The 27,259-nt window shown below is 39.3% G+C and overlaps 1 protein-coding gene across 25 annotated transcripts in view; it reads right to left on the minus strand.

The window, feature by feature from the left end:
- The window catches only part of LOC136432507 (neurexin-1-like), a 217,832-nt gene that overhangs the window by 105,463 nt on the left and 85,110 nt on the right, over positions 1-27,259 (minus strand). For 23 of the 25 annotated variants that reach the window (XM_066423836.1, XM_066423835.1, XM_066423833.1 and 20 more), the window contains 3 exons: positions 18,684-18,985; positions 18,268-18,291; positions 17,738-17,899 (listed from right to left, as the gene is read on the minus strand). In XM_066423836.1, the coding sequence (XP_066279933.1) occupies positions 17,738-17,899; positions 18,268-18,291; positions 18,684-18,985 (488 nt within the window). The remainder of the gene's footprint in view (positions 1-17,737; positions 17,900-18,267; positions 18,292-18,683; positions 18,986-27,259) is intronic. The other 2 variants (XM_066423839.1, XM_066423845.1) reach the window with 2 other exon arrangements.

A 27,259-nucleotide genomic window follows, 5' to 3' on the forward strand; every position in this document is an offset into this window, starting at 1 on the left:
TGAGTAGAGGGTCACTGCGTAGCTAGACGGCCCGGCACCAAAATATGATCTGTGCCAAGCAGATACATAAGTCACACAGCTATCATACACATAAGAAAAATAATTTCATAAAACACTAAAAATTTGGGTCTTTAAGTGTTTGTTGAGAAGAAAACCGACCAAAGAAAAACAACGTAAACATTGCTGTCGTCTGACGACGTTGTTTTCCCGCCATTTTTTTGGACCGCGATGGTGGCGGGACGATTCAACGCACAGCTTTGTTACGCTCTAACATGTGATTGGTACCATCTATGAAAAGGAAACTGAATACAGAGATGGCGAAGATGTTTCCCAATAAGTAGACGGAGTATTGTTGATGTAAGCGGTGTCGTTTTTTCGTAATGATTTCGTAAGTCGGGCCGCATTCAATACGTACGTCGGGCCGCGTAGTAGCCTATTTCCCGTGGGAACATGAGCTGGGATGCGCTAGATATAGCCCTTCTCACATGACGTTAGAAGTGCACACAGTCAAAATTTTCCGGTCAAAAGAAAGCTAGAATATAGCAGACTTCAAGCCTTATTTACATTTCCCTAACTTCATCACCAACTTCCGAAGAGAGCAAAATTACCAAAGCGTACTAAGTTAGGCACACTATCTGGCGTAGCACTAAATCAGAAGGTACATTCGTGAAAATGTCTCACAGCGTCTTCCGCATGTAACGCGGAGCATGAAGGGCCCATGAACAGTATGAATACATTTCTTGTCCAAGTATGGTCTTTAGATGAATGTGTTCAAAATTCATTCATTAAAACCTGACCACTCTCTGGCAACCAGCAATGGAGCGCCGTGAGTTCCAGCGCATAAAAAAACGTCCGATGGTTGGGCACCCCCCGTTATAGACTGAAAATACATACACAAAACTACAAAGGGCTGAGCAAATTTCTGAAGAAGAAATTTGATGCAAATTTATTCTAATATGCCATGCATGGCGTGTCATGGTCCCGATCAAAGCCAACATCTTACTGTGAAATCTACAATCATTAACGAGTTTGTGGTCTTGTCAGAAAATAGGATTAGCTCATTAAACGGTAACTGCGCAGCACGGGCTCCCATGCCTACTAATGCAAAATGTTCCGCACTGAACTGTGCTTCTCAAGTCATAAATCATTTGGTACATCTCATTGGCAAAGCTTTCATCAAGGAACATCATTGCGAGGTAACTGCTCCCTCGGTGACTGCCGGTATAATTATAAGTGACAGTTACAGAATCTTGCACAGCGAAAAAACCATTTCACATTCAACAGGGTGCAAATGATACATCTCTCATTATTATGTCGTCATTCTTCCTTCAAAGTTATGGACATTTGAAGTAGAATCAAGCATGCAAAATGCAATTCTTCTTGTCAACATCAAAGCTTTCATTAACATGAAGTATATTTCTGATTCAATCTTAAGTTGTGCTTTTGACAGTATTTCAAAGAAACTTCAACACTTCTATGTAAAGATATCACAAACTTAATGATATGAAACGTGTTCCTTCATTTCCCCCAAGAGTTTAGTAAATGACTTGAAGAACACAGTTGCTTGACTGACTTGGCAAGCACACAAATGGTAGAGCCGGTGCACACAGTGGTCATGAAAGACAGATGGGTTGAAAACACACACACTACAGACACTGGGGTCACTGTCCGTACAGTACAATCAATCCTCACATATGGCACAGTTAAAAACTCAGCACGCTGGGTTCCACTAGGACTTGACAAGAACCTGCCCGATTTCCCCGGAGCTCTTACATTTAGGTCATCTCCTGGCTAATTAGGATAGCTCTCTCGAGAGAACTATTAAGACACAGAATGGGAGGTGGGTTCACCACTTTGATCTTAAAACAAGGCAATCTAGACTATAAAGGACCCACTGGGATGTCATCAGAAGTTCCCAAATCCATCATCATTGGCTGCAAAGCTCATGATCATGGACACTTTCAAGATCAAAACCTGTTTGCTTGGTAAGGCCAAGGATTTACAGTTAAAACTTCATTACTATTAACTCTCGAACTATAACAGAAATGCATACGCTCTGATTATTTGGAGGATTATTTTGAGGCAGAAATTTCTTGAATGAAGCATTGGATGGTTATGATATGGGCTATTGAGAGTAAATTAGTATGTGGCCAATGCAATAGAAAGTAACATACCGGTATTCATTAGGCAACAGCTAGCTATTCAGCACTAAAAATGTCTGCTGCAGCAACGTAGAAAGTCTCAAGGGGGCCCAATATCTAATCATTTCAATCTTTCTTTTGCCAACCTCTAGTAACATACAAAATATTATAAAGATCCATCCAGTCATCTTCTCGATTTATGCTGTTCACACACACACAAACTGACAGAAGCACAGGCCAAAAAGCATAACCTTCTTGACGAAGGTAATAATATCATTCTCAGGCCATGGTAACGCATTAGAAGTACAGTACATCAGTTGAAATATGACAAGGTGTACTGGTCCAAGAAACCTAAATTGGACGGACTCTGCAACAATCGTTAGGAAGATGTAAAACCCAATTCCATGTAATGTATTACCATTAGTGGCGTATTGAAATGCAGATTTCTGCCAAACATTGTGTCAACTGATTAAAATGAACATGGATGGTGGAAAAATGTTTCTGAAACGTGCAATGTTCTTTGTGCAAAGTGCATCCCCTCAAAGATCCTTACAAAAGATCAATTTGAAACTGTGAGCCTTGGTCTCCAAGTTGCATGTATTATCAGCTTGTATTTCAATGCATGCAAAAATCAAGTAGGATAAAACTAAGGAAGAAATCATGTTAAATTGGTACTTCAATCTATATCAATATCACAAGATCAAAAATCTTTACAAAGGTAACAAGGCTTAGGACATTGTAATTTAACCAGCTGCTGTCGCGCCACGTGCCTGCGAAGCTGCTGTGTTACGCAGAATGGCGGTTATACGCTATATAGATACAGATACAGACATGAATGTAACTGTACTCAAAACAACCAGGACAGTCTGAAAGACTCTGAATGTCCAAACATTACATGCTTCATAATATACATGATTTCCTTCAATTTACAACATGCAGAAGTGCTAAAAAAACAATTGGCATTTACTACTACCATAAAACTGTTCAAACGACATGCGATGACAGTATTTTTTAACCAATGATAATAAGGAAAGTTCAAAGAAGCGAGGTATTAAATTAAATTGATCTGCCCTGAGGTGATTTTGTCAACATGAGCTGGAACAAAGTTAATGCCTTCATCAGTATGCACTAAGCCGACAGGTTTAATACCCTATCTCCCTCCCCGCGTTTTGCAGCGCTCTCCTCTACCAAGGTCAACCAATCGCTCGTCAGGAAAGGAGGCTGGCATATTTCAAAGAGCAAACGATCTACGATTCTTATCACAACTGTAAAATGCTGTTAGCGGACTACATGTAAAATTCTTTGCCCTTTTCTTTCGTTTCAAAGTCTGTCTGACTAGGGTGTAGTACGCAACGTTAGGCTTTTCCCGCATTACACAGCTACTAATGCATTCAAGGGCGATTGTACAATGAATCAGTAATGAAATAGTTATGGGAATTACATTTCTCTGGAGGCTGGGAGCATATGTGATAGGAATCAGCCGCCATGCTTTAATGTTAAAGTGAGAATAACTCAGAGGCATAACACGGGGGAGACGGAATTTGATGGCAATTTGATGCTCTATGTAATTACGCTAATTGACAGTAGATAGTGCACCACAGTGTCGTATGACCTATCCTCGCAGACTGTACAGGTATCAGTTGTCGCAGTTGGCAAGACTGAAACACGAAATTGGTTATGCATAAAGTATATCACTGACATTTACTGAGCGTGTTGAAACTCATGTTTTGTCAGTTACGGATAGAAAAACATCAACATCAACCATAAGTTAGCAGGCTAGGTTAGTCTGATATACATGTACCTAGGATAGGTACACGTACATTATCTCAATCAACATACATTGTAGTCATACTGATTTTTTTGTATCAACAATGCAAAATTCAGGTACAATTTATATTCATCATCACCTAATACTACCTTTGAACAGAGTGTTTGAAAATATCTCTTGCCAAACTGAGCGCCCCTCTGGCAATCTTTTAGTATGCATTTACAAAGTTTTGCCCTGTAAGAGTTGTCACTTCTAAAGATATCTTCATATCTGATTATGGTATCAATATACAATTGATCTGCATACTTTCTGGATGTGCATCTAAGGGAGGGTGGCGGGCACTTCAAGAACATCTTTGAAAATAATGAATGGATACAGTAAAGATGTTCCAAATGACAGTTACTCAAGCAATTGTATGAAATTTTGAAACAGCCAGACATTTCAGACAGCATCCGCTGTCTTTCGTCAAGATGTATATAAAGATGATGTGTTACAGATTGTGTTGAGTACCTTTGGTCCAAGATGACATTTTTGCTTAACCCTATCTTCTGTCAAGTCCCATGAAGACTGGTGGTATGATCAAGCTGATGAGTAAAGGCCAGGACTGAATAATACATAATTTGCCGATAGCTCGTTAAACAAGATGTAGTATATGAAGATCACCTTACATCAAAGGTGGCACAGTGGCCTTGCGTTAAGGGTTGTCGACTTTGGATCTAAATTTCCTGGGTTCAAATCCCCGGCAAGCCCCCAATGTTGTGTCCTTGGGAAAGGCACTTTATACCAATTTCCTCACTCGACTCAGGTAAAAATGAGTTGTAGCTAGCTTTGCTCAGGGATATTTTCTTGGATGGCATGTTAAGCTGGAGATAAACACCTTGAGCATGTTAAAGAATCATTGCTCTTATGGTCCTTCCTGGTGTTATTGGTTCAAAACCTACAGTCCTATGGCTGCACCTGGGGCAATTACTGTTGTACTGAGGTCACCTGAGTTATTGCGGAATGGAAGTCGCTCCAGACCCTTGCGATTCATCCCCGCCAATTGTAAGCTCCTCGCAATTCAGCCGAAGGCAGTAAAGAGAGAGTAGTCAGCCCACCCAATACCTACTTGAACTACACAAGGTCGTTGACCTTTTTTGACAGATTATACTTGAACCAGATGTTCATCAACGCTGCTGTTGTTACCTTGGCAAACTGAAATAATCCACCTTTTCCAGATATAAGCCATACTATCTACATGACTTGATTCTATGTCAGCTTTGACCAATTTTAGATTTATCAGAACTTTAAAGAAAACATTTCGAACTTGTTGTCTCTGCTTATAGCTAGCTATTACAAATATAGTAACATGAGACAGTGGGATTGCTCAATTTTCTTCATCTAAATATTGTGTGATGCATGGAAATGTTTACAAAATCATATCATGACTTTCAAACTCTCAAGATCGTGTACCATCTAACCTTGGTTCTGTGTACAGTTCCAATGTATAGGGTTCGTACTTTAAAAGTTGGAATTTTTTGGAGTTCCATTTTTATCCAGTTTGTGGCTGTATTCTGTTCTTAAAGATAAGTTTGGTACATGAAACAGACAATTGCATTGACTGTAACATCAACTTTGAACTACACAGATATCCCCACCTGGTTCACATGGCAATTGATCCTATCTATTTGCTACACAAAAATACCCGATATCAAAAGCCAATTACCAAGATTGGATTGAAAATATACCAATTATTAAGAGTGGATTGAATTGCATATTTCCCTATGTACAAGAATGATCATATTTCCTGTAACTACATACATTATTAATCATGTCCCTCGATGCCAAAATTAGGGGAGCTCCAATGAACAGTGATAATGACACCTATCATGTTCCCGCCGCCAAATATACATCATACACAGAAGGAGGATATCGTTACCCTGCTGTTTGGGGCTCCGTAAGTGTGGTAACAATGGGAGAATCTGCCATTATGGCTCATAAGTGTGCTGTACACATCATGCGAGTGAATCCCACCAATCTCGCGTTGTCAGAGGATCATCTATCATCGGGTTTATATGTACGCAGCTCGGGAGCGCAAAAAATTACACACGCCTGGAAAGCTCGGAAGCCGACTCCGCAATGCATCTTCGGTTACCATCGACTTGTTTCCTCATAATCACGGTGCATGTATTATCTCCAAATTAATCGCACGGCGAGCTTTTCGCCGTTGTACATTATGTGTGGGGGTTTCGACATGCCTGCGGCCATCAGGGAATCACTGACCTTCTCTCCACCCTCTCACTTAAATCAGCAGTATGAATATTACATGCCTGGAGGGCAGGACCTGACCACAGGCTTTCATGGACATCAACTAGCCACAGACATGGAAAACGGCGGATTGCCAAGGAAAATACGCAGACAGAAACTTGGCTGAAATAAAAGCAAAGGGCAGGGAATATTGCGATAAAGGGTAATGTGTGTTCATAACCATAGAACGGCTAAACGTGCCACTCCCAAGCTACATTGGGCAAAGAGGAGGCGCTGATTATGACTGCCCCATCACGAGGCCTCTTTGCCTTTCCTGCACAATGTCATTTCGATTATTCCATACATCAACCTCCAAAACAGCTCAATAGCGTAATGGAGGCACTCGAGAAGGATTTGCTAGAAAACGCGCCGGCTGCATGCTCCATTTTTCTTCCCGATATCCACTCCGATTCTCATTATTTCCAGCCCATCTTTCTGGGGGGGAAATGAAGGCTGATCGTCCAGATGAATAAATGTTGTGGCCCATTCCCCCCTCCCCACCTTCATCAATCCCCGTCTTATTGCTTGTTCTTTAGTATTCAGCACACATCCCTGCCCACAAAAAGCATCAAACAAGGCCACGGCAGCACATGTTATCAGAGATGAATTGTTGGCTGATGTGCTGTCAACGTTACGGGCTTTCCACCTCGGACCACCTATTTGGGGAGATTTTGAGCCAAGCGGGAGTGTCCAAGGTGACACTTCTAGCGAAGGTTGGGACCACACCCAGCTGCACGTTTGACCCACAAGACATTTCCCCAATCCCACCGGGCCCATTCCAGTCGGACCCTTAACCAACTGTGTTCATCATTAACCACTGGAATACTCCATAACTCGTAATAAGGGATCGTTTCCAGGCGCATATGCAACCAATGAACAAGGGGCTGAGCAGACCATCCAATCTGTAATAACGCTGGGAAATTAGAGTGATAACTCAAGAGAAGCCAAGCCTTGCGCACATAAACCTTGCGCTGAAATTGTACTCACTCCAAATGTGTTGACGATTACATGACCTGGCCGTATGTAGGTGTAAACATGCCATGGGAGGGGGGTGATGTAGAGCACTATCCGGATGGGAGCTCAAGCATCAACAGTCATCAAGCTGAGCAATTTTCCCAGGCAAAATGGGCCGAATAAAGCAAGCCGGGAATAAAGGGCACAAATTACACTCAACCAAGTAGGCTGGATGAAAGTCAAGCCAGGCAAACCTTAGTATTACCTACAGCAAGCGCAACTTAAACATAAAATTCCGCACTCTCGAAAGGTGTTTACATACGTTCTTAGCCATTTATGAGGTGCAATTTGGGATAAAAGACCTTTTATTGGGCCTCTGGGCTTTATTTTGCCTGATAACATACCTTAGGGCTTTGCTGAGCCAAAGTTTGGTCAATGCTTACTAAGTGCAGCCCCGAGTGTATAGTATAAACAGGAAACGTGCTACTGTCATACGTTTAGGGACATATCAGGGTGCAGATATTGTAAGTAAGTAACAGAATATAATACATGTGAGGGTGGGGGTGGAAGAGTGGCTGAATGAAGAAATTTATTACAGATTGGTCTACTAAAAATCGACTGAATTTTGTCATACCCTAGGCAGAGTGCAATTATGTCATAAAACTTTGCAGTACAGTGTGAATGTACTGTAATCCCAAAGCACTTATGCAATAATTACATCAATTGCATTTCTGCATTCTCACATGTTATTTTCCTTGTTAAACACGGTTCCTATTATCACACTACAGTACTCCCACGTACGCGTAATTCATCTGAAGCCGTCGAGAGGTAAGTGAGAGGAAATTTTCCTTATTAACAGCTTCATTCCCCGTCAACTTCCGCAATTTGCAATTAAGGCGTTGACATGCCTGCACCTAGCAGCTGGGACCTGTCTGGTCAGGGTTTGCCTGCGATGGTGTGGTAATTATCGAGGGAAAGCTCCGGGAATCCCGACGCAATAAAACAGGTGCACTATGGATCCACCCCGATGCGTTCGGCTACATGACTTGAGCTCTTAAAATGAAGAAAGGAGGAGAGGCAAGCTAGTGGAAAGCTTGTAAAAGATGTTTTTCATTCGGATTCCAAATGATGGCATAGTACAGAGGAAAGCTTTGAATCTGGGTGGTCGTATAATGTACAATTCTCTCGTCATGATCTCAGAGCTACGATATGTACATGGAGCTAAGAGTGACCGCTAACTGTCCTTTTCAGAGTTCTCCCCAAGGATGATCGTAATGGAGGGTTAGAGCGCCCATACTTTTAAGATTTTATGATGGTAAAAACTGTGTTATGTTTATGTAAAACTTCCGCAATGTGTATATATCAAATAGGTCAGAAGAATACTGAACAGACATACTGAAAGAAAGAATGTTAGCAAGTTTGGTGCCTGAGTTGACTATTTTCACAAAAAGAGGTCGGAAATATTTTCCACTATATTCCCATGAGCACAAACCTCCTAATGTTGCAATACTTTGCACATCATTACTAATGCAAATTTATCACTTTTTTGCTTATATCATTACACAATACAACCTCCTCAGGGACTGCCTAAAGTATTGTATTCTATTGTTTCTGCCAATTGCAAGTTGTTTAATGCTTATGTTGTTGACAAAGCCGAATTTTACACTCCCAGGATAGTTAGCAGGCCCATTGCATGTGAGTTTTATACTGGTGTAAAAAATATGACGTTACTGTTAACATATAAAATATTTGTCCAGTTTTTTTAAGCCTGTGGCAGCTGTTTTTCAAAGAGTGCCAAAATCTGAATAATGAATTCCCTCAACACCCACAGAGGTCATTATCATAATGATCCGGTGGTCGGAAATCTTTAGATAATCGCATTTCTTGACACCAAATGACCTCGCTAATTTCCTCCAAGACAGGGTCATCTAGAGTGGGACTTCCGAAAGCGAGCACTTACCCTTAATCAAGCTATGTCATCTCCAGTGTTACTGGGGTATGGATAGGAAAGCCTGCTAGTAGGGTCATTTACATGCAGAGAATTTATATCACTTTGAGAGGGCTATGGAAAAGGCTACACTCGTTTCCTTGCTTGTTGGCATGTGCTTGTGCATGCAAACTGCTTGCATTTAAACATGTATTATCTTGAAACACAGTGTCACATTGTCAATGTCTTTATTCTGTACCAACTACATTATCAAGCTACTTACAAGGCAGTTAACATTAGTATCCTTTATGGCAGTTTAGTTCATGGTACTGGATATTTGAAAGTACCAAGAGCACATATTAGCATTAAATGTTGTGTAACAGTTTATGTTATTGAAGGTTACTGGTGCCTACTGTGTCAAGTTATATAAGATAACTTGGTGTACAGTTATTCAAATTTCATGTAAATCAAAACTATAAGAGCTGAACATAGATATACATATTAGCAAAACAGTAGACCAACAGTGATATAAATTATATAAAAGTGTGATATCTTTAAAAAATTACAATTGCACAACAATGACTTAAATGTTGTTCTTTTGGTTTCTGCTTTCGTATTCAACTGATGTACAATGTAACATATTGAATGTGCCTGTAGCAGAGCAGAGCCGAAATGTTAGGCTTACTCCAACGAAGTGGCCCATTTAATGGTTGTTAACTTTAAAAGGCCCCCCGAGCTAGTGTTATCAATGCAGAACACCTTGTTCAAACAAATATCAATCTCCTGTAGTAGCAGATAATGCATAGGGGTCGTTCTCTCTTAAAGGTTTAAGGTTAGGGAGGAAGGTTTTCCATAGGTAGGTAGTATATTTAAGAACTTTCATTATTTCAGCACCGAGGAGAGGTACAGTTAAAAATCCCACTTTCCACTTTCTATTTGGTTTTAAGATCATCCATTAAGGACATGAATTCAAAGCTTAGTGCAGAATTCAATTTGTATACCAGAATTGTTTTTCCACATTTTTCAAATATAATAACTGTTAGAAATGTCCAGAGTAAAAAAAGAAAGCCTAAAATAAAGTAGTTTCAGCAACTAGATTGAAATGTTTGTATCATCCTTTTAAATTGAATACAGGGCATACATATGCAGACAGCACAGATATCAAGATTCTCTAGGTGGCCCCACTAAAAAAAGACCAAAGAAGCCAATATTAAAGGCTTTACGCCATGAAGGACATGTAACACCATAGAGCCGTTCCAGTTGCATGATGACGCTTTAGAGGGTACATATAGGAGTGACCTCTGTCACCCTGCCTTGGGCAACACTGCCACACTGAATGCACACCAGGAGGGGGAGGGGGGTGAAGCTTTTTCTTCACATTATGTGTGAAATTATTCCACCTATGACAGTAAATGCGAGGCTGTGGGTGGAAACGCTTCTTAACTGTTACACTAGATGCTTGCCCTTGCCCTTGAATGATATTAACCTTCTCTCTGCTGCCTTAAACCCTGTGAACAAGTTGGAAATGGTAGCCAAACAGCTATAGACAGTGTGCTAGAGATTAATTTGTTACAGATCTACTTTTCAGTGAGCACCTTGCTGTAAAAATCTTGATCAGGAGCTTGTATACAACCTCTAGGCAGTGAGTATTACTGAAGGACTGAATTATTCAACTACATGACATTGTATGCTTCATATCACATGTGCATGTAGCTATAAAAAGGATTGTTAAAGTTGCAAGAGCATTTGAGATGGCAACATTAATGCCTAAGGACCTAACTTGTAAGGTTATACAGTAAAACCTGGATTCAGCAACCACTTGTGGGACCGAGGAAAATGGTTGTTGAAGACAGGTGGCTGCTGAGGACAGGGTGGGGTTAACTACTAGTAGGTAAAATTGGACGAGACTGTTTTCATGTGAATTGTAACTTGAGGTGGTTGCCTGCGCCGGGTGGTTGCTTATATTCATGTCTACTTTGAAGTCAATCTAAATCAAGAGGCAACTATGCATTATCTTGGCTCATTTAATCCCCTTCTCGAGGTCAAACCAGGAGCCAACACTCCTCCAAATAGAGTGGTTAGTATTCACCATGTCCACCTCCACAATCCCAGCAGACTTCATCTTTATTATATCAACGCTACAGACCTATTGGTGCCAAGTGCCATTTCATTTGCACAGCAGATATTCTGATACCATCATCGGTTCTGTAACAGGCACCCGGTAAATTGTATTATTCTGATTCTATCGGTGTCTTGTGTAGGATCTTGTCTGCCACTGAGTGCTTCAGAGCCTCCTGTATAATACCTTCAATCCCATTAAATTTGCACTCAGTCATTTTTGTTTCTAATTGGCAAACATTCAATTATGAATGTGAAGATGTCGTATTCCACTTCCTATATGATGAAAGAACAAAAAAACATGAAATAAAAGATATCTGCATTGCAGTTCACCAATTTCGTGCAAAAGAAACAAGTCTATTAGGTTACCAGCTGTTGCCCATTTCAGACCTTATACCCTAAAACTCTACTTACAATATCTACTTGTGGTTGATATACCATTAACCAAAGACCTTTCGGGCACAACAAAGTAGGAAATTATTGATATTCCATCCAACAAAGCCCACGATGAAAGAAAGTAATGATCTAATTACATTGCCAAAGATAAAGCCTCTTCAAAATACGATGGATGTTATCAGATACATGTAAATTTCTGACCCACTATTATGCCCCCACATATTGAAGGTTGCCTTAAGGTTGCAGAACACAGTATTTATATTATTATCCGCCACCCCCGTAGTCAGTCGTAGTATAAAGTAGTGCGACACAGTACTTGCCAAAGCGATTGCTCTGTGCATGAGTGATATCATGTAAAATTGTGCTGAACAGGAAAGGAATAAGTCAGTTTTGAGACTGTGTGAATTACATATAGATCATTATGTTTGTTCGGTTGGCGTGAATTTGCACCTGAATATTGTTATTATTCACATGACCTCCGCTGAGGGTCATATAAAAGAGGACGTCAAAATGGAACAAGTCGGCAATATCTAAGCCCATTTTTACATAATTTGTAGATTGTACCCTGAAATCAAACATACTAGATTTTCGTACTTTCCTTGTTTACCCTACTATAAATTTTGAAGCATCAAGGCTTCTCACTTTGGGGTCCTTAACCATGTCAAATCTCCATAACCAACATACTGTGTTCTAGATCTTCTACCTTTAAGCATAAGCAAAACCTGACTTCACCACTAACTCCAGAAGTAAGCTGCCTGCTGCCATGCATTTGCAAACTCTGTGTAACATGACTCGTTAAAGAAGTAGTTTGCACACAACAGATGGCAGGACCTGCGTTTAATGAGACATTGATTTGCTCAAGGTCGTTGGAATTACTGACCTGACAGCTTGCACCAATTTGGAACAAGTTCAGTGTAAGGATTGGTCTTTAATCAGGAGAGACCATTTTGACCTTCCAATCTCCAATCTAACCTGACAGGTGCACATGGGTGCTTCATTCTTTTATTCTAACTACCCGTGCCTTTAGATTATAAGCTGAAGTTTTCCATTGGCTGAGTGGATCATAATCTGAAGCTTTTTATTGGCTGAGTAGATCATCAGCTGAAGCTTTCCATTGGCTGAGTAGATAATAAGTTGAAGTTTTCCATTGGTGTATATAAGTAGATCATAAGCTGAAGTTTTTCATTGGCTGAGTAGATAAGCAGAAGCTTTCCATTGGCTGAGAAGATTATAAGCTGAAGTTTTCCATTGGCTGAGAAGGTTCCACATAATCATTACATCATGAGAGGCAGCTGCAGTGTTTGAGAAATTTGTGACCTTAATCTTGACCTATCTAACACTTTAACAACTGCACAGGTGCACACCCTTTTAAGATGTCAGCATATTGCAGTAAAGGTCAAAAGTCACTTTACATCATACACCTCATACCTTAACAGCTATTTTACAGTTTAACATAATGTATTCATTAAATCATAATCTGTTGTCTAAGGACCAGACACATACGTCATGAGACCGTCGTACGATCAAAAACTGAGGAACTTCTTGGGATAGTTGTGCAGGTTACCTCCAAAATTCAGGTGGCTTATTATGGAAAAGGGCTGTCTTAGATACTTGTTGGCAGTTAGTTTCGTCACAGCCTGCTTAGAAATTCTACGGCATCAAAATCATGCGATGACAAACATGACCGCACCCTAAACAGTACATCAATGGTACAACTGAGACCAGCCCAGTGTTGTACCTACTAGAACACGAAGTTCATAGCTTACAGAGATGACAAACATGTCTGCACCAGCACTTCTTGAAAAGCAAGCCTCTCTGGGAATATTCAATCATGCTTATAACGGTGTACGTTATCATTCCCTGGGCAGACATATTGTTCGATTTGTACGTTTGCATAGTAATTAGCTATGTACCCTAACATTCTCTCAATCTTTAATAACATGTTGTATGCCATGAATATCTAATTCTTCAAGTGCACAAGTAGTAATTATATCTCCTAATTCTATACTTCTCCTTTGCCAAATATATTTTTTTGGAATTAGTAATGTTACCCACCCATGAAATCATGCATGTTTGGTGTACGTGTACTTCCAACCACAAATCATTCTAACTGATAAGACGCACACATAACCTTACCCTCAACAAGTGAACGGGCCCCTAGCAAGGTATATCTGCACTGATGCACACCTTGATGCAAGACTGATGGACTGAAGCTCCCAAAATAGGTTGTTTGACCCCGGAGCTGACGACAAGCATCTGTGAGAGTGGTCTGCATTGCCTCCCAAGAACTAACTGCCAAGATTTAAACTGATGAAGGAAGGCGATGCCATGTAACTTTTGCTGTGTTAGAGAAATGGGCTAGACAAGGATCGCTGTAATCCTGCTTGCTATCTCATTTGTTGAGAGGAAATGGTATCGGCCCTTCTCCCTCCAGGGCCTCTTCTTCTTCGTTTTATCTGGAAGTAATCTGCAACTGTCCAGAGGGCTTCCTTGCTCATAGCACAGGCTGCAGCAATTTTTGAAGCTTTTTTGAAAAGTATATGAAAAAGATACTGATGAAGTCATCTATTTCCAACAGGAGGCTGTTATTCTTTCTTTACACTGCACATTCTCCTGTCGTACAACGACCTTGGGCGACTGTGGAGGACAAGATGGCTGACCACAATGCAATATTGCTGACTCAGGGAAAGATTATATTCTGTATGACGATAATCCGACAAAATGGCAGAAAAGGATCTTTGGGCTCATTGGTATGCCGTTCGCATACGAGGCCCAGTCTGTTCTTTACACATGCGGCGGTGAATGGATGACTGGCGCAAAATTGTGTCCCCTGATGAAATGTAAAAGCATCCTATGGGAGCCGCCTTGATGTTGTTATGCATCACTCTTTTCCAATGGCCTGCTGTATGTGTTAAACCAGGATATATAGGGCAGAATGTGTTGCATAAAATTGCAGAGTCATCATTTAAAGAGGATGTAATTATCAGATTTCTGTTGAGGAATCTTTCTTAAAAGGCAAGTTAGAAAGGAATAGGTATAAATTAGAACTCTGTGTCTGCAATACCTGTCACAATTTGATCATGAATGAATATATATGTATATAAATGAATACACTTAACAAATATATTTCCTAACTTGTAACTATTGGATGATGCTGATTTTTTTACTGCATCCTCATGTCTCAAGTTCTTAAAATTAGGACTTCTAAAAGATTATTTCATTTGCGATATCATCTCAAGTAATTATCTAGAAATTTTTAATTGCCTCATTATATATTGAATGATGATACTAATACTAAATCTAAGTGATATGCCTACTCGAATGAGTTTGTTTTAAAATATTTGTGGTTTTAACAAATTGTTCTGAAAGAGATTTGGTATGAGACTAAGCAACTAATGATCTGGAACAACTCTGCTGGAGCAAAGTAATTTGTTGGAACAACTCGGTTGACAAATAGAGAGAGCGGCTCCTGATATTGCAGCAGAAGAGCTAATTGCAAGTATCCATTACTTTCTAATGTGGGTCAACCCTGAAAGGACATGCACATAACGTGATGAACCATCCGTTACCTCAGAAAAGAATGTACATCTACTGATTCACTACTAATGCATGATTTGCCTGCACTGTGTTATAATAATGAGATGAACCATCCGTTACCTCAGAAAAGAACGTACATCTACTGATTCACTAGTAATGCATGATTTGCCTGGGTATAGCGTGTTATGATAATGTGATGAACCATCCATTACCTCAGAAAAGAATGTACATCTACTGATTCACTAGTAATGCATGATTTGCCTGGGTATAGCGTGTTATAATAATGTGATGAACCATCCGTTACCTCAGAAAAGAAGGCACATCTACTGATTCACTAGTAATGCATGATTTGCCTGGGTATAGCGTGTTATAATAACGTGATGAACCATCCGTTACCTCAGAAAAGAACGCACATCTACTGATTCACTAGTAATGCATGATTTGCCTGTAGCGGAAATGTGTCATGTGACAAATGAGAGAAGTGTTGTATGAAGCATCAATGTGATGAAATCATTGATCGATTACTGCACCAAATATGCTCCATTTGACCAAATCTCAGAATTTTGTGTCCTTATCATATTTCTTTGAATACAATCATTTGTACATGTATGTGAGACAGTGATGCTAATGTGCATATTTGTTTGTTTGTTTGTTTGTTTCGCATAACTGGTAAACCGCCTATAGGCATAACACACAAGCTGCATAAGACCAGACTTTAAGGCTTGATCCGCTCACACTAGAGAGGGCCCCTACTCTTTTAGATAAGTGCAGTGGGATTTTACAACATGCTCGAGGTGTGGCTTTTGTCAAACACAGGACCGCTGGCTTGATTCTCATTTTCAACTAAGTCAAGTAAGGAAATGGGTGTAAAGTGCCTTTCCCGAGGGCACAACACTGGGGTCTGTTGAGATCCGAATCAAGAACCTTTAGATTTTGAATGACTTATTAGCATACAACAGTGTCTTGTCCTAGTCTTCTATTTAAATCCTAAATTGTCTTCCCTCATTAACATTTCAATTCAGAATTTTGGTATAAAACCTGGTTCTCCAGTAATGTTCTTTTTATTAGTCACTGACAAAGGATAGCCGATGATGTCTGAAACGTCTGTTTCAAAATTATATCCAGTTGCTTGAGCAATTTTGGTTTTATCATATTACCCTGGATGTCTAACCTTCATCAATGTATATCAATTAGCTTTAAACAACTGGTTGTTAATGTCTTGCTGAAGATACGAGGTATGGTTGCCTTTTGAGGAAGGGCCTTTTCTTTGTATTCATCACCTTTGCATTGGGGTGCAAGGTGCGACATGCAGATTAATATGCCACAGTAGCTACACACAGCAATGATATGTGACTCTATGCAAATATGCACATATTAAGCCTGCTAAGGTACAAGTACTTATTTTCCCCTTAAGGCCCATAAAATGTGTTTGTTACAGCAGTAAAACGTAACACTGCTAAGCTTAGAAATTGGCATCAGCGCCTGTTCTTTTCAAACTTATAAAGAATGCATTAGATAATGTATTTCTGGGCAAACCCAGCATATTCTAGAGGTACGTAATGTATTTTTGAGACTTTATTGGAACAAACCAGAGATGGCTGATAGCTTGAGCCAATAAGCTGGAACATTATTCAGTGACAAGACTTAAGGCACAAGATTCATGGTTTTCTTTGTTGGTTTAGTCTGATTTAAGCAGGAGTCTTTTTTCAAGATCATACAGCTTCCCCCACCAGGGGCTTTCACAGTCTGTCCTCAACTACACCAATCTGTATAGTGCAACTGTAATTCATGTGTTGCACTTGGACTTATGTGTACTGTATCCTCTTCTACCGCAAATAACAAATGCAGGGAAATGCACCAAGTTGAACATATATGTCCCCGGAACAAATGGATGTCACAAAGCAATGCCACAACAAATTGGCCGATGTGTCAACTAAGCAGAAATGTGAAAATCAGCATCCTCAGTTGCATTTGAAACTATGTTGTGACTTATAGAGCTTCTTACATTGTACGCTACTGTAAATCTTGAAACCTTTTTTGCGGTGGTTTTATTTTCATGTTTTTCCAACGACTTCCTAAATGTAAACTCAAGACCCCACAAATATGCATTTCCAACATATTTACAACAGTGCTGCACAACCACTTCTGTCAACATACCGCAAATTGAAAAAAAAAGGTTAAGTAAGGTAAGGTAAAGCAGGCATCCTCAATTGAGGTGAAGCATGATGCTTTTTCAAGTAGCTAGTGGTAGTGCAATGCGACTTCGCCATTGAAATTGAAAACACACGAAAAAACTCTCTCTCTTACCACAAAATCAAACCACCGCAAAAGTAAGCAAATTTACGGTATCACTGTTGAGAATTGTTCAACAACAACTGCAGGAAAATCAGGATTTACCAAAATGACTGGTGAATGTTGCAAAAAGCAACCATAAATAGACTTACCTGACATTTACCACCATTGGTAAATCTCGGTTTTTGTGCAGTACTTATGAACAGTGTGCTTAGCTGCTTAAACCAACTTGAGAAAGACCGTCAAAAGCTTGTTGGTAAGCGCTTTACTTTGTGTGCAGAAATACCATCCATGTAAATTTGTCAAAAGGGTGCTTACCTGCTTGAGACATCCCATGAAGTTGTTGGTGATGGTTGACCCCGGCAGGTCGGCGTCGCTTGGGCTCCCCCCCACATAGATGTAGTCGTCCGTCCCCAGCATGGTGAAGTCGTCTTGCGTGAAGCCCGTCTCCGTGAAGATTTCATCTACTGAAATCGTAACCTGCACAAGGGGCCGCCACATTGTGCTTTTTAGAAAGGTATGCCCTTGTGGCGGAGCAAACAGAGGACTTTTTGGATTAGACCACAGGTTGAAAACAATCGAGTCCACACACCATTAGCTGCTATGAACAAGTTACAGAAAGAAAAAGGAGACACCATTAGTTAATATATAAAAAACACACAGTTTGAAACTTGTCTTAGCCATTAAAGATGAGTGCATTACACACTTATTGCCACACTCTGTGCAACAGTTATGCTAGAATGCAAAAGACTGTTGTTAGCATTGCTTTTGACTTGTTTATCCATAGATAGACAGTCCATAGAAACATTACATTTTATTGTTATGTACCACAGAAGACAGGTTTTTACCATAGCGGATCCTATGTTCGACTGCTATGCGAGGAAAGTGGGTGGAGAAGGTAAAAATTCAGATTTAGTAATGCGTATTCAATGTGTTCAGCAGAACTTGAAAGGTCCTTAATTTTTACCGTTAGTGTTACATCTAACAAGTTGACCACACTGACCATACTGACTCTGGCACATTCCTGCTAGGGAAGTGCCCTCTAAAACTCTGCAGTTGAAACAAAAGTTGAAAACAAAAGCGTAACAAATTCAGGTCTTAACACTCCAGATTATGTGTTAGCGACTATGCAATGCTTCAATCTGTTACACCACCGAGTGCATTAAGTTTCTCCATTACTGTTGCCGTGGCCGCTCCGTGTTCCAGCTTTTGGCCTACAGGAATGAATTAGTACCACAGAGTTACAATGCAATCTGCACACTACCTGCTGCAGATTCCGAGTAACCTTCACGTCGTGCCAGCGGTTGTCGTTGAAGGTGCCCTCGAGGGGTTCGACCAGGGTCTCGAACGCGCCGGAACCGAGATTCACCACCAGGGAAACCGCGCCGTTTTTCAGAGAAAGGTTGACGTAGTCCTGGCCGGTCCCCGTGTGGAAAAGAAGGCCGCTGCGTTGGTGGGTCTTGAAGCCGAGCGTGATCTCGTCGTGGCTGCTCGAGATGGGATCGCCAGACAGGTCGTAAACGAAGTACTCTGAGCCTCGGAACGTGGCGGTCACAGCTTCTTGTGCTGTATACAGAATAGGAGAAACAGATGGTCAAAACTCTCACTCTGCCAAACACTACCAACAGGATAACATCCAGGCAAGACACTGAAGAATTGGGAAACCTGCTAAAAGAAATACAACATTAATGATTTAGTTCCAGCTTGATGTGACTTGAGAGAGGGACACATGAGCAGTAAACATTGTACAACAGTTACTGCTCGTCATTCAAGAATGTTTGGTTGAAACATGGATAGTATAAAAAACTTTAAGCTAATTATTTCCAGGTTCTTGTTTTACCATCAATACAAAAATTCTAAACACTTTCTCCATCAGTTGACTCCAAAATTCCCTTTCCTCAACACAATTTTGGGTCTGCTTGCAAAAGAAACTGAACCAAGGAATTCAGGTGTTTCAGAACAAATTGAAGTCAAGAGAGTCATCTGCAATACATCTGCAATACAACACCCCTAACTCTTCTCTCTTTCTTTTTTCATAAAAACATCAATCATACTATATTCTGTTCATAAGATGAGCTTAACTCAATTTGTCACCAAATTCTGAGCAGAAAGGGGAGAAGCAAGCTGTAAGATAACTTAAGAAGAACTTAAGACAACTGAAACCAGCTTGTGTTGAAGACAGTGGTAAGGTATAGACTTGCGCACTCTCATTTGTTGTGATTAGTGCAGCAAGTATCTATCGGATATTCATGTAATGCCAAAAGGTGATTTCAAGAAGACAGTTTATATTGTACAGATGTCTAGATCTAGATAATTTAGTATTCAGATTTTTGAGGAAGGAAGAAGAATTCAACAGCTGTTTGTAAATCTAAGTTGTTGAGCTAGATGAAAGTGTTGATTTCTTGTATGAAAAGTCTATGGAAGAAGTGTAATATACAGATTTGTCCCTTTTTGGGGACACAAATGTCTTCATTGATAATCATACAGATGACTGTAGACATGTATATGTGTGACAGATCTGTACCTACAGAGGAGTGACAGACTTACATACAGGAGAGTGACAGATCTGTAATTGTTTGAGACAGCCCTGTATGTATCAGAAATTGAATCTAGACATACACATCTGCAAGTGTGGCAGACCTGTACCTTTGTACAGCTATGAAACAGCTGTGCAACAGATCTGTACAAGGTCCTACAGATTTGGAACAGACTTGTACCTACAGAATGATGTGGAACAGATCTGTCTATCTGTACATTACAAATGTGCACTCATAGATGTGTGACAGGTGTGTTTCTGAAAAGGAGTGGCTAATCTGCAAACATACATCGGCCAGAGACTAACAAGAAAAAATTCTGCTACTGTGGAGGAACCAGGCATCTTTCATCCTGATATGAGAACTAATTCAAAAGGTAAGTTAACTCCTGTGGAAAAAGAAGCATAATATAGAGGGCACAAATGAAAAATGTCAAATCCCACAGGAAATCAATTATAGGGAGCACTTGGTTCATGTTCTTAACAGTATGTATTTTGTTTTTCATATGGATGAAAAAATGATTCCAGTCAGACTGTCTACTTGTCTATAAACAAAGCTTAAGAACCGTCAGTTATCGAATAAAAAACATACACCACCACACCCATCAAAACTTAAGTTAGCACGCCACGTTCAGAGAGAAATTGACAAACTCCTTAGAGAGGACAAACTTCCTGTTTACGGTTATCTACAACTCCAACATGTCAGTTGTTAAGTCCTACATTCCCTCTCTCTTCTTAAGAGTTTCTGAACAGGCAGTGAAAAAAACAATACAAGTGTGCGAGTGTGATTCCGAGATAATATTCATTCCAAGGCGGCAACCACTCGGCTCTTGCTGATTCAGCGGATGTATAGAGCTGATTGAGAGCGACCTTGGAAAAAACAATATTGTTCTGAGGCTCACAAACTCATTAACGGGAGACCTCACAGGATTTTACGCCACACGTTGGGAAACTCTTGAAGAGGCAGGGGAGAGTAGAGTGACCTTCAACGGTTATGAGTGGAGCAAAAAAAGCTGGGATTCCAATAAGCATCTCGAAGGAGTTCACCACTTTCTGACACATATATTGCACATCACAAAGACAGGAGGATCTTCTTTTTTTTTTCATAAAGTTAGCAGTCATGAAAAAATGCAGTTAGTGGCAAAGTTGTGGAGGAAAAAACCAGATGGAGTTACAACAGTGACATACCTTTGTCTGTTTAGTCAATGGGAAGTTGCATGCATGCAAAAAAGGGAAGAAGAAAAAAGGAAAGTGAAAGGTTGAGATGTGGGAAATGCTGCATGGAGAGAGTGAGAGTGTGGTCTTCACAATCCCATGCACTGGCAAAGTGGTAGGTGGCCATTTATCAAACAACTTAGAAGTACAAGCAGGGTGAAAACCATGCAGGAAAGTTAGTTCGTTATTGTTACATCTCTATACAATGGTGGAGATCTGAAGGTGATACAAAAAATGGTGTTTCCAAGGCATACAGTAGATGTGGACATGTTCATGAAAAAAAAACAGCACTCAAACACTTTCATCGTATCTATAAATGTAAGTCGCAATTTCAACCTTCCCTTTACTATATTATTGTATTCATTCAAACAACAAAGTTGTACATTACTTAATATTAAAACTAAGTCCCAATGTTGCCGTAATTGTTTGTGACTTAAATCGTATGGTCATGTGTACTACATGTAAGGTTGCTATATGGAAAACACAGTGGAACAGACACACTTTCACAACATTGTCAAGACCATACAATTATACACCCATCCTATTCAATATGTAAATCTATGAATTTGAATACACATCACTATCACACACCATGTTAAAGTTATTTCAATCTGTAATGAGTCCCCCATGCGATGCAACTGATATGATTATCATCATGTGTTGCTAATTGCATGGAAAATATTATGTATCATCATAATTATGTTCATATACCGAGTAATATATAACTCTCACAGTACTTGCTACATGAAAAATATGCAATTCACTTCATTAAAATAGACCGCTTCTAGTAATGTTTTATGTGTTGGATATTCATATTTGAATGAGTTTTCACTTTATGTATCTAGGTACAATGATTTCAGAACAATGTTTTTCCCTATAAGGCACTTCTTTGCAAAGAGGGATATGATTATTTACAATGTAGGTGTATAAAATTTTGTCGGCCTGGCATGCTCATGAAAAAAGGTACATTTTGAAAAAGGTCCTGCCACTAATATTTCAATGTGTTATGATTTTTTCTTTCAACATCCAAACCACTGCCTGTCACTATTATCGATCCTCTACATAGATGTGTCCCTAGGTGCCCTAGGTATCATCCGACTTAGCAGGACCCTCCACACTCCCACTAACTCTGGCCCTTTATTCCTCTCTAAATGTTATTATTACCTTTCACTCCTGATACTATCATACATATGAAATGAGACTTTATCACATTCAAATACAATCATGCCCCTGCAGCAATTTATAACCTTCTACGCCCCAGCAAAAGCGAAGCTTCGGAATTCCCCTGAACCCAAGGCTCATTAAATATTCATCTTTGCGTACACAGGCTAGCACCTGCCTATCTGCACTCCCCACACACATCCTCCCAATTTTTCACCTGACCTTCAGGTGTCTCAAGATGCTATGAGGCAAGACGAGACTTAAGAATGGGACTTTGGCCCCGTAGAGAATAACAATTCGTTGATGGTTAATGATTTTTGTCTTTTTCAAATTAACATCTACTAACATATATAATTCCACCAGCCTGGGATACATAACTCTGCCAACCTGAAAATATACGTCTTAACTTTGCATACCTGGAAGTGCTGCACTAGGGATTTATCAAACCCACTGTTTTTGAAAGTGGCGGATTTACATGTATGTTACCTGGCGGATAAATGTTAATGGATGTTTCTGATTTAACAATCATTATCATCCTGAAAAATATTTGGCAGTTAAATTTACAAATTTACATTTCAAATAGCATTGATCTTAGAGCTTTTCAAATAAAGGAAGCTGCATTTCTTTTTACAAATCTGGGAACTCACATTAACCCTAAATTCAATTTTAGATAGGAAAAAAGAAGAATTCCTCAAGTTATGTCGCAGTACAGAATGCTATTAACAAAATACCATTATCATTAATCCTTTGGATATAATCTCCTTGATTCAATGGATGATTGGTAGAATTACTGAAATAGCTGGGAAACTGAAAATTAAAATCAAAATGAATTTTTTATCAGTTTGCTTAGAAATACATTTAATGTCTCTAAATAGTGGCGATAAATCCGAGCATGTTCAATTTGCGCAATACATACATACAAATGACATCACCTTTGTGCATGTTAACCTTTTTAAGCAGATACTGGTTACTTATAATCCTTTTCCTGTTTGAACAACAAATATTTATTTGGTATTACAGATGAATTATCATCTTGATTTTCATTAACAAACACTTTGTATGGATAAAGATTATGTATCAGAGTCAGTTTCCTCCCTAACTTGTCCTTTTCTTCAATCGATGAACATTGATCTTCCTCTGTATAACTCCAGTCAATAGAAATTGTAAATTTCAATAGCTAGTAACCCATCAGTGCTTCACCTCTATCACCACAGATTATAATGGTGATACAATATTTTATGTGATGACTTATTAGTGTGATATGTTCTCTGCAATAAATAACTATGTCTATTGAGTAGGAATGTGTTATCATGCTATCTCAACAATGTATCCCTGACTGGGCATCTTTACAAAACCCCGCAGATTCAAATTTAACTGCAAACTAGGCATGTTGTAATTTGTTCATAACCAAAGAAAAGTTGTTGTAAGCAAAGTTATCTAAAGACAGAAACTAAAACTTATTTTGATAACATGACACACTATAGTAGAAGTACTGATTTCCCATATCTCAAAATGCATTTTTTTATGATCCTTCCATCTTGATATTCATCATCAAGGTGATTTATTGAAATCTGGTAGCTTCATAATCAGAAACAAGCCAGAAGCAGTATTTGATATGATAATGGAGCCATGTAAACATACATCAAAATGTCAAAGTGAAAAATGTTTTCCTCAGACCGTTTCTGGGATTGGATATTCTGCGTGCAACTCTCCGTGTCTTTGACAAAGTAGTGGGTTTATAGACTGACCCAGTTTCCCTTTGTCAAAATTTTAATTTCAGATCCGAGCAGATAGTATCATTTGTCTTCAGAGGGGTTTATCTATCGGCTTTGGTCCGACTGCCATCTTCAATCACGGCGTCTCTTCATAAAGGAAGAGAAGAATGAGTTTTGTAACATACATAAACATTCCGAGTGGAGGCAGCAATTCTTTTAAAGGTGAACCTGTTACATAAAGTAGAGCCTATAGCATCCTGCTGGAACTGAATATGAATACGAGGAAAGAACTAGACTTGTATCATTGTGACCTTTTCACCATAAACTTGAAATTACAACAAACATTTTCCCTTTTACCGTAAAACCCTACATGGCAGTTTTGATAGCAAACTTAAAACCACCGCAAACACACAATTTTTTCTAACCAATGCGAAATTAAATCTGCACAAATATTTCCCCTTTTGCAGTACTGCATGTTACTGACTTCTAACTGAAAAATTGGGACACTTTGAGTACCTGATATGTCACTGGAGTGCCTGAGTCTAAGCACTAAGTCGTATAGCTCTTTAAGACGTGGAAAAATCCCTGCATACAACATCAAAGAAAGTAATCTACGAATGATTTCACGGCATCAGACATTGACAGAACACACGTCACTCGCCTAGCTGCATGCTCTCTATCTGGGCACGTTTTATTTCCTGGTAATTTACAGGTTGATGTGGAAATTATTCCGGAGGATTATTCAGTCTTACCACCACAAGTACGAGTGTGGGCGTGCAGTTGACAATGTGAGATAAGGATGACGTGTATAGAGTGACAAGATAATGAGAATATGATAGGTTTAGTACCTGGGGCTGCTTCAGAAAAATTGGCCATGGGAGGTAATATATGCATATTCTATAGAAATGTTTCCTTGAATATTTGTAAATTTTAGATCTAAGGAACATGAAACAAAATTTAGACTGGCACTGAAATGAAAAACATTTTTGAGACACCGACTATTTTGAACACTTTTACTTCTGTTTAGATGCTACGAGTTACATGTAATTTGCCTCTCGTCCAATTTGTTCAAAATGCTATTTTCCTCTAAATAGCATACATGTATAGATGGAGCAAAAAGTCTAACCCATGGGAAGAAAACTCAGCTTTTCCACAAAGAATAATTATGAATGGACTGTAAATTTTTCTTGGCCTGTGTCATGCCATTCAAACTGGGTTCTGTGGTGAAGAATTGTTCCAGGCTGACCTATTGTCTTTTACTAGAAAGACCCTCCAGATTAATTTTGGACTAAATATTGCACTTTGGACAAATGTTTGTAGCCCTCTACAGCTTATACTTACAAAGTTGATATTTTGTGAAAAACTTCCATGTCACTTAATGATAAATATGGATCATAATGAACCCAGCGGGAAGCGTCATGTGTTATTGAAAATCAAAAAATCTTTATCCAAAGGTTGTTTCAAAGAATCTGAAGATTGTTTCAAAGAATCTGAAGATTGTTCTGAGATTGGTTTGAAATCTAACAACCTCAAGATTTTTCAAATGGCCTTTGTCCGAATGAGCTCGACTTCAAAGACAATTATTTACTAGATAGATAGACTTGGAATTTTCCCAAAGTGGCCAAAGTGTCTTCAAGTAAATTAAACATGGTAAAAAAATGAGGAAACAACTAACATCAGTGTCTGTGCGATTTAGAAAAAGGGAAGAAATATGCGTACGCAGTGTCGAATTCCATATAAATCATGACATGAATTAACAAAGGTTCAAACAAACAAACAATGCACAATATCTACAGGGCACATGCTATCTGTTAACTGCTCTATTTTTCTTATTGTTAGCCTTCAGCATGATTTATATGCTATTTTGGGAGCAGGTGCTCAATTACAACATAAAACATTGTAAAACAGGCCCTGAACAACATTCATAAAACTAGTCATTAGTTTGTAGAGAGCCAGTTGTGAAGTCGACATTACTTCAAGTCAGATCTTGCTGGTGCCTACATGTACTTTAAATGCATCAATTAAGGAACAACTGTACAGACATGATACATGATATATCATCTATACGAGGGAGAGAGATATTACACATAAAGGATATGCAATAACACTGATTTATTAACTGCAAAATTTGGAGTCAATATAGCTGCACAGACTGACATCTACCTCAAGACTTGAAAGATTGCACTGCGTATAATTTGTGGAGTGACATAATCTGTGGTGTTGTCAACAAGGACTGACAGATATCGAAAATTACATTCTGTAACAGAATGCTGCTACCTTTTTCAAAACTGCGACGACGGCTTCTAGTTCTGTATACTTCTTGTTATGCTGCCTACTTTTTATACCTGCTACCGACTATGACCCTTATTAACACCGAAGGATCTTAGATCGTTATGCACCGATTAAGAAGAGCTGAATGAAAAGTCTACTTGCAAGAGTCATCGCCTTTTCCCTTAACAAGTTTTCGTCCGGGCCAAGAAAATGGCACAGGGGTGTGTATCGGAGCGTACTGTGAAGCTGTGCGTAAGCGATGTGCCTGATGTACGGGAGTGCGCTGCATCTAACACAATTAGTGGAGCAGAGCCAACCGGCTCCCATTACATGACATCCATTTCTGCATCGCCTTGGCAAGCTGACAAGGAAACATTTCCCCAAATACTGGGTATTCCGAGCTGATGCATCCATTCTACTGATGCTTTATAATATAATGATATTGCTGAAACGATTGTCTTTCATTTCATAGATCTAAAAGACTATATTCCATTTTGAAGAACAATCTAATAATCCAAACGTAAGGTGAGGGAGGTTTTTATAATGTTCCTGACTACAGCTAGATCTCCAGACATATAAGATGGAACAGTCCAAAATACTTTTAGAGGAAGGTGGTTAGCTATATATCCGTTAGCTACATACATGTATCCCTATATTGACTGCATGTCCTATGTTCTGCAATTTTGTAGCTTAAGACATACATTTGTGTATGCATCAATACTTTTATATACCTGCAAATAATTTTTCAGCACTTTTGTCATGTAACTGTAGAACCGAATTAACTGCATTTGCCTGTCAGTTAAATTGTAGCGTGAAATACATCTGGGTAACAACAATGTTAACTAGGGACAGATAATTCTGGAATCGTGCCACCTTCCAAAGAACTTAATGTAAATCACATATTGATATCGCTGCTGTTTGATATGAACACTTGTCAAGTTTAAT

The sequence above is a fragment of the Branchiostoma lanceolatum genome, chromosome 4 (assembly GCF_035083965.1).
Source record: "Branchiostoma lanceolatum isolate klBraLanc5 chromosome 4, klBraLanc5.hap2, whole genome shotgun sequence".
Taxonomy (NCBI): domain Eukaryota; kingdom Metazoa; phylum Chordata; class Leptocardii; order Amphioxiformes; family Branchiostomatidae; genus Branchiostoma; species Branchiostoma lanceolatum.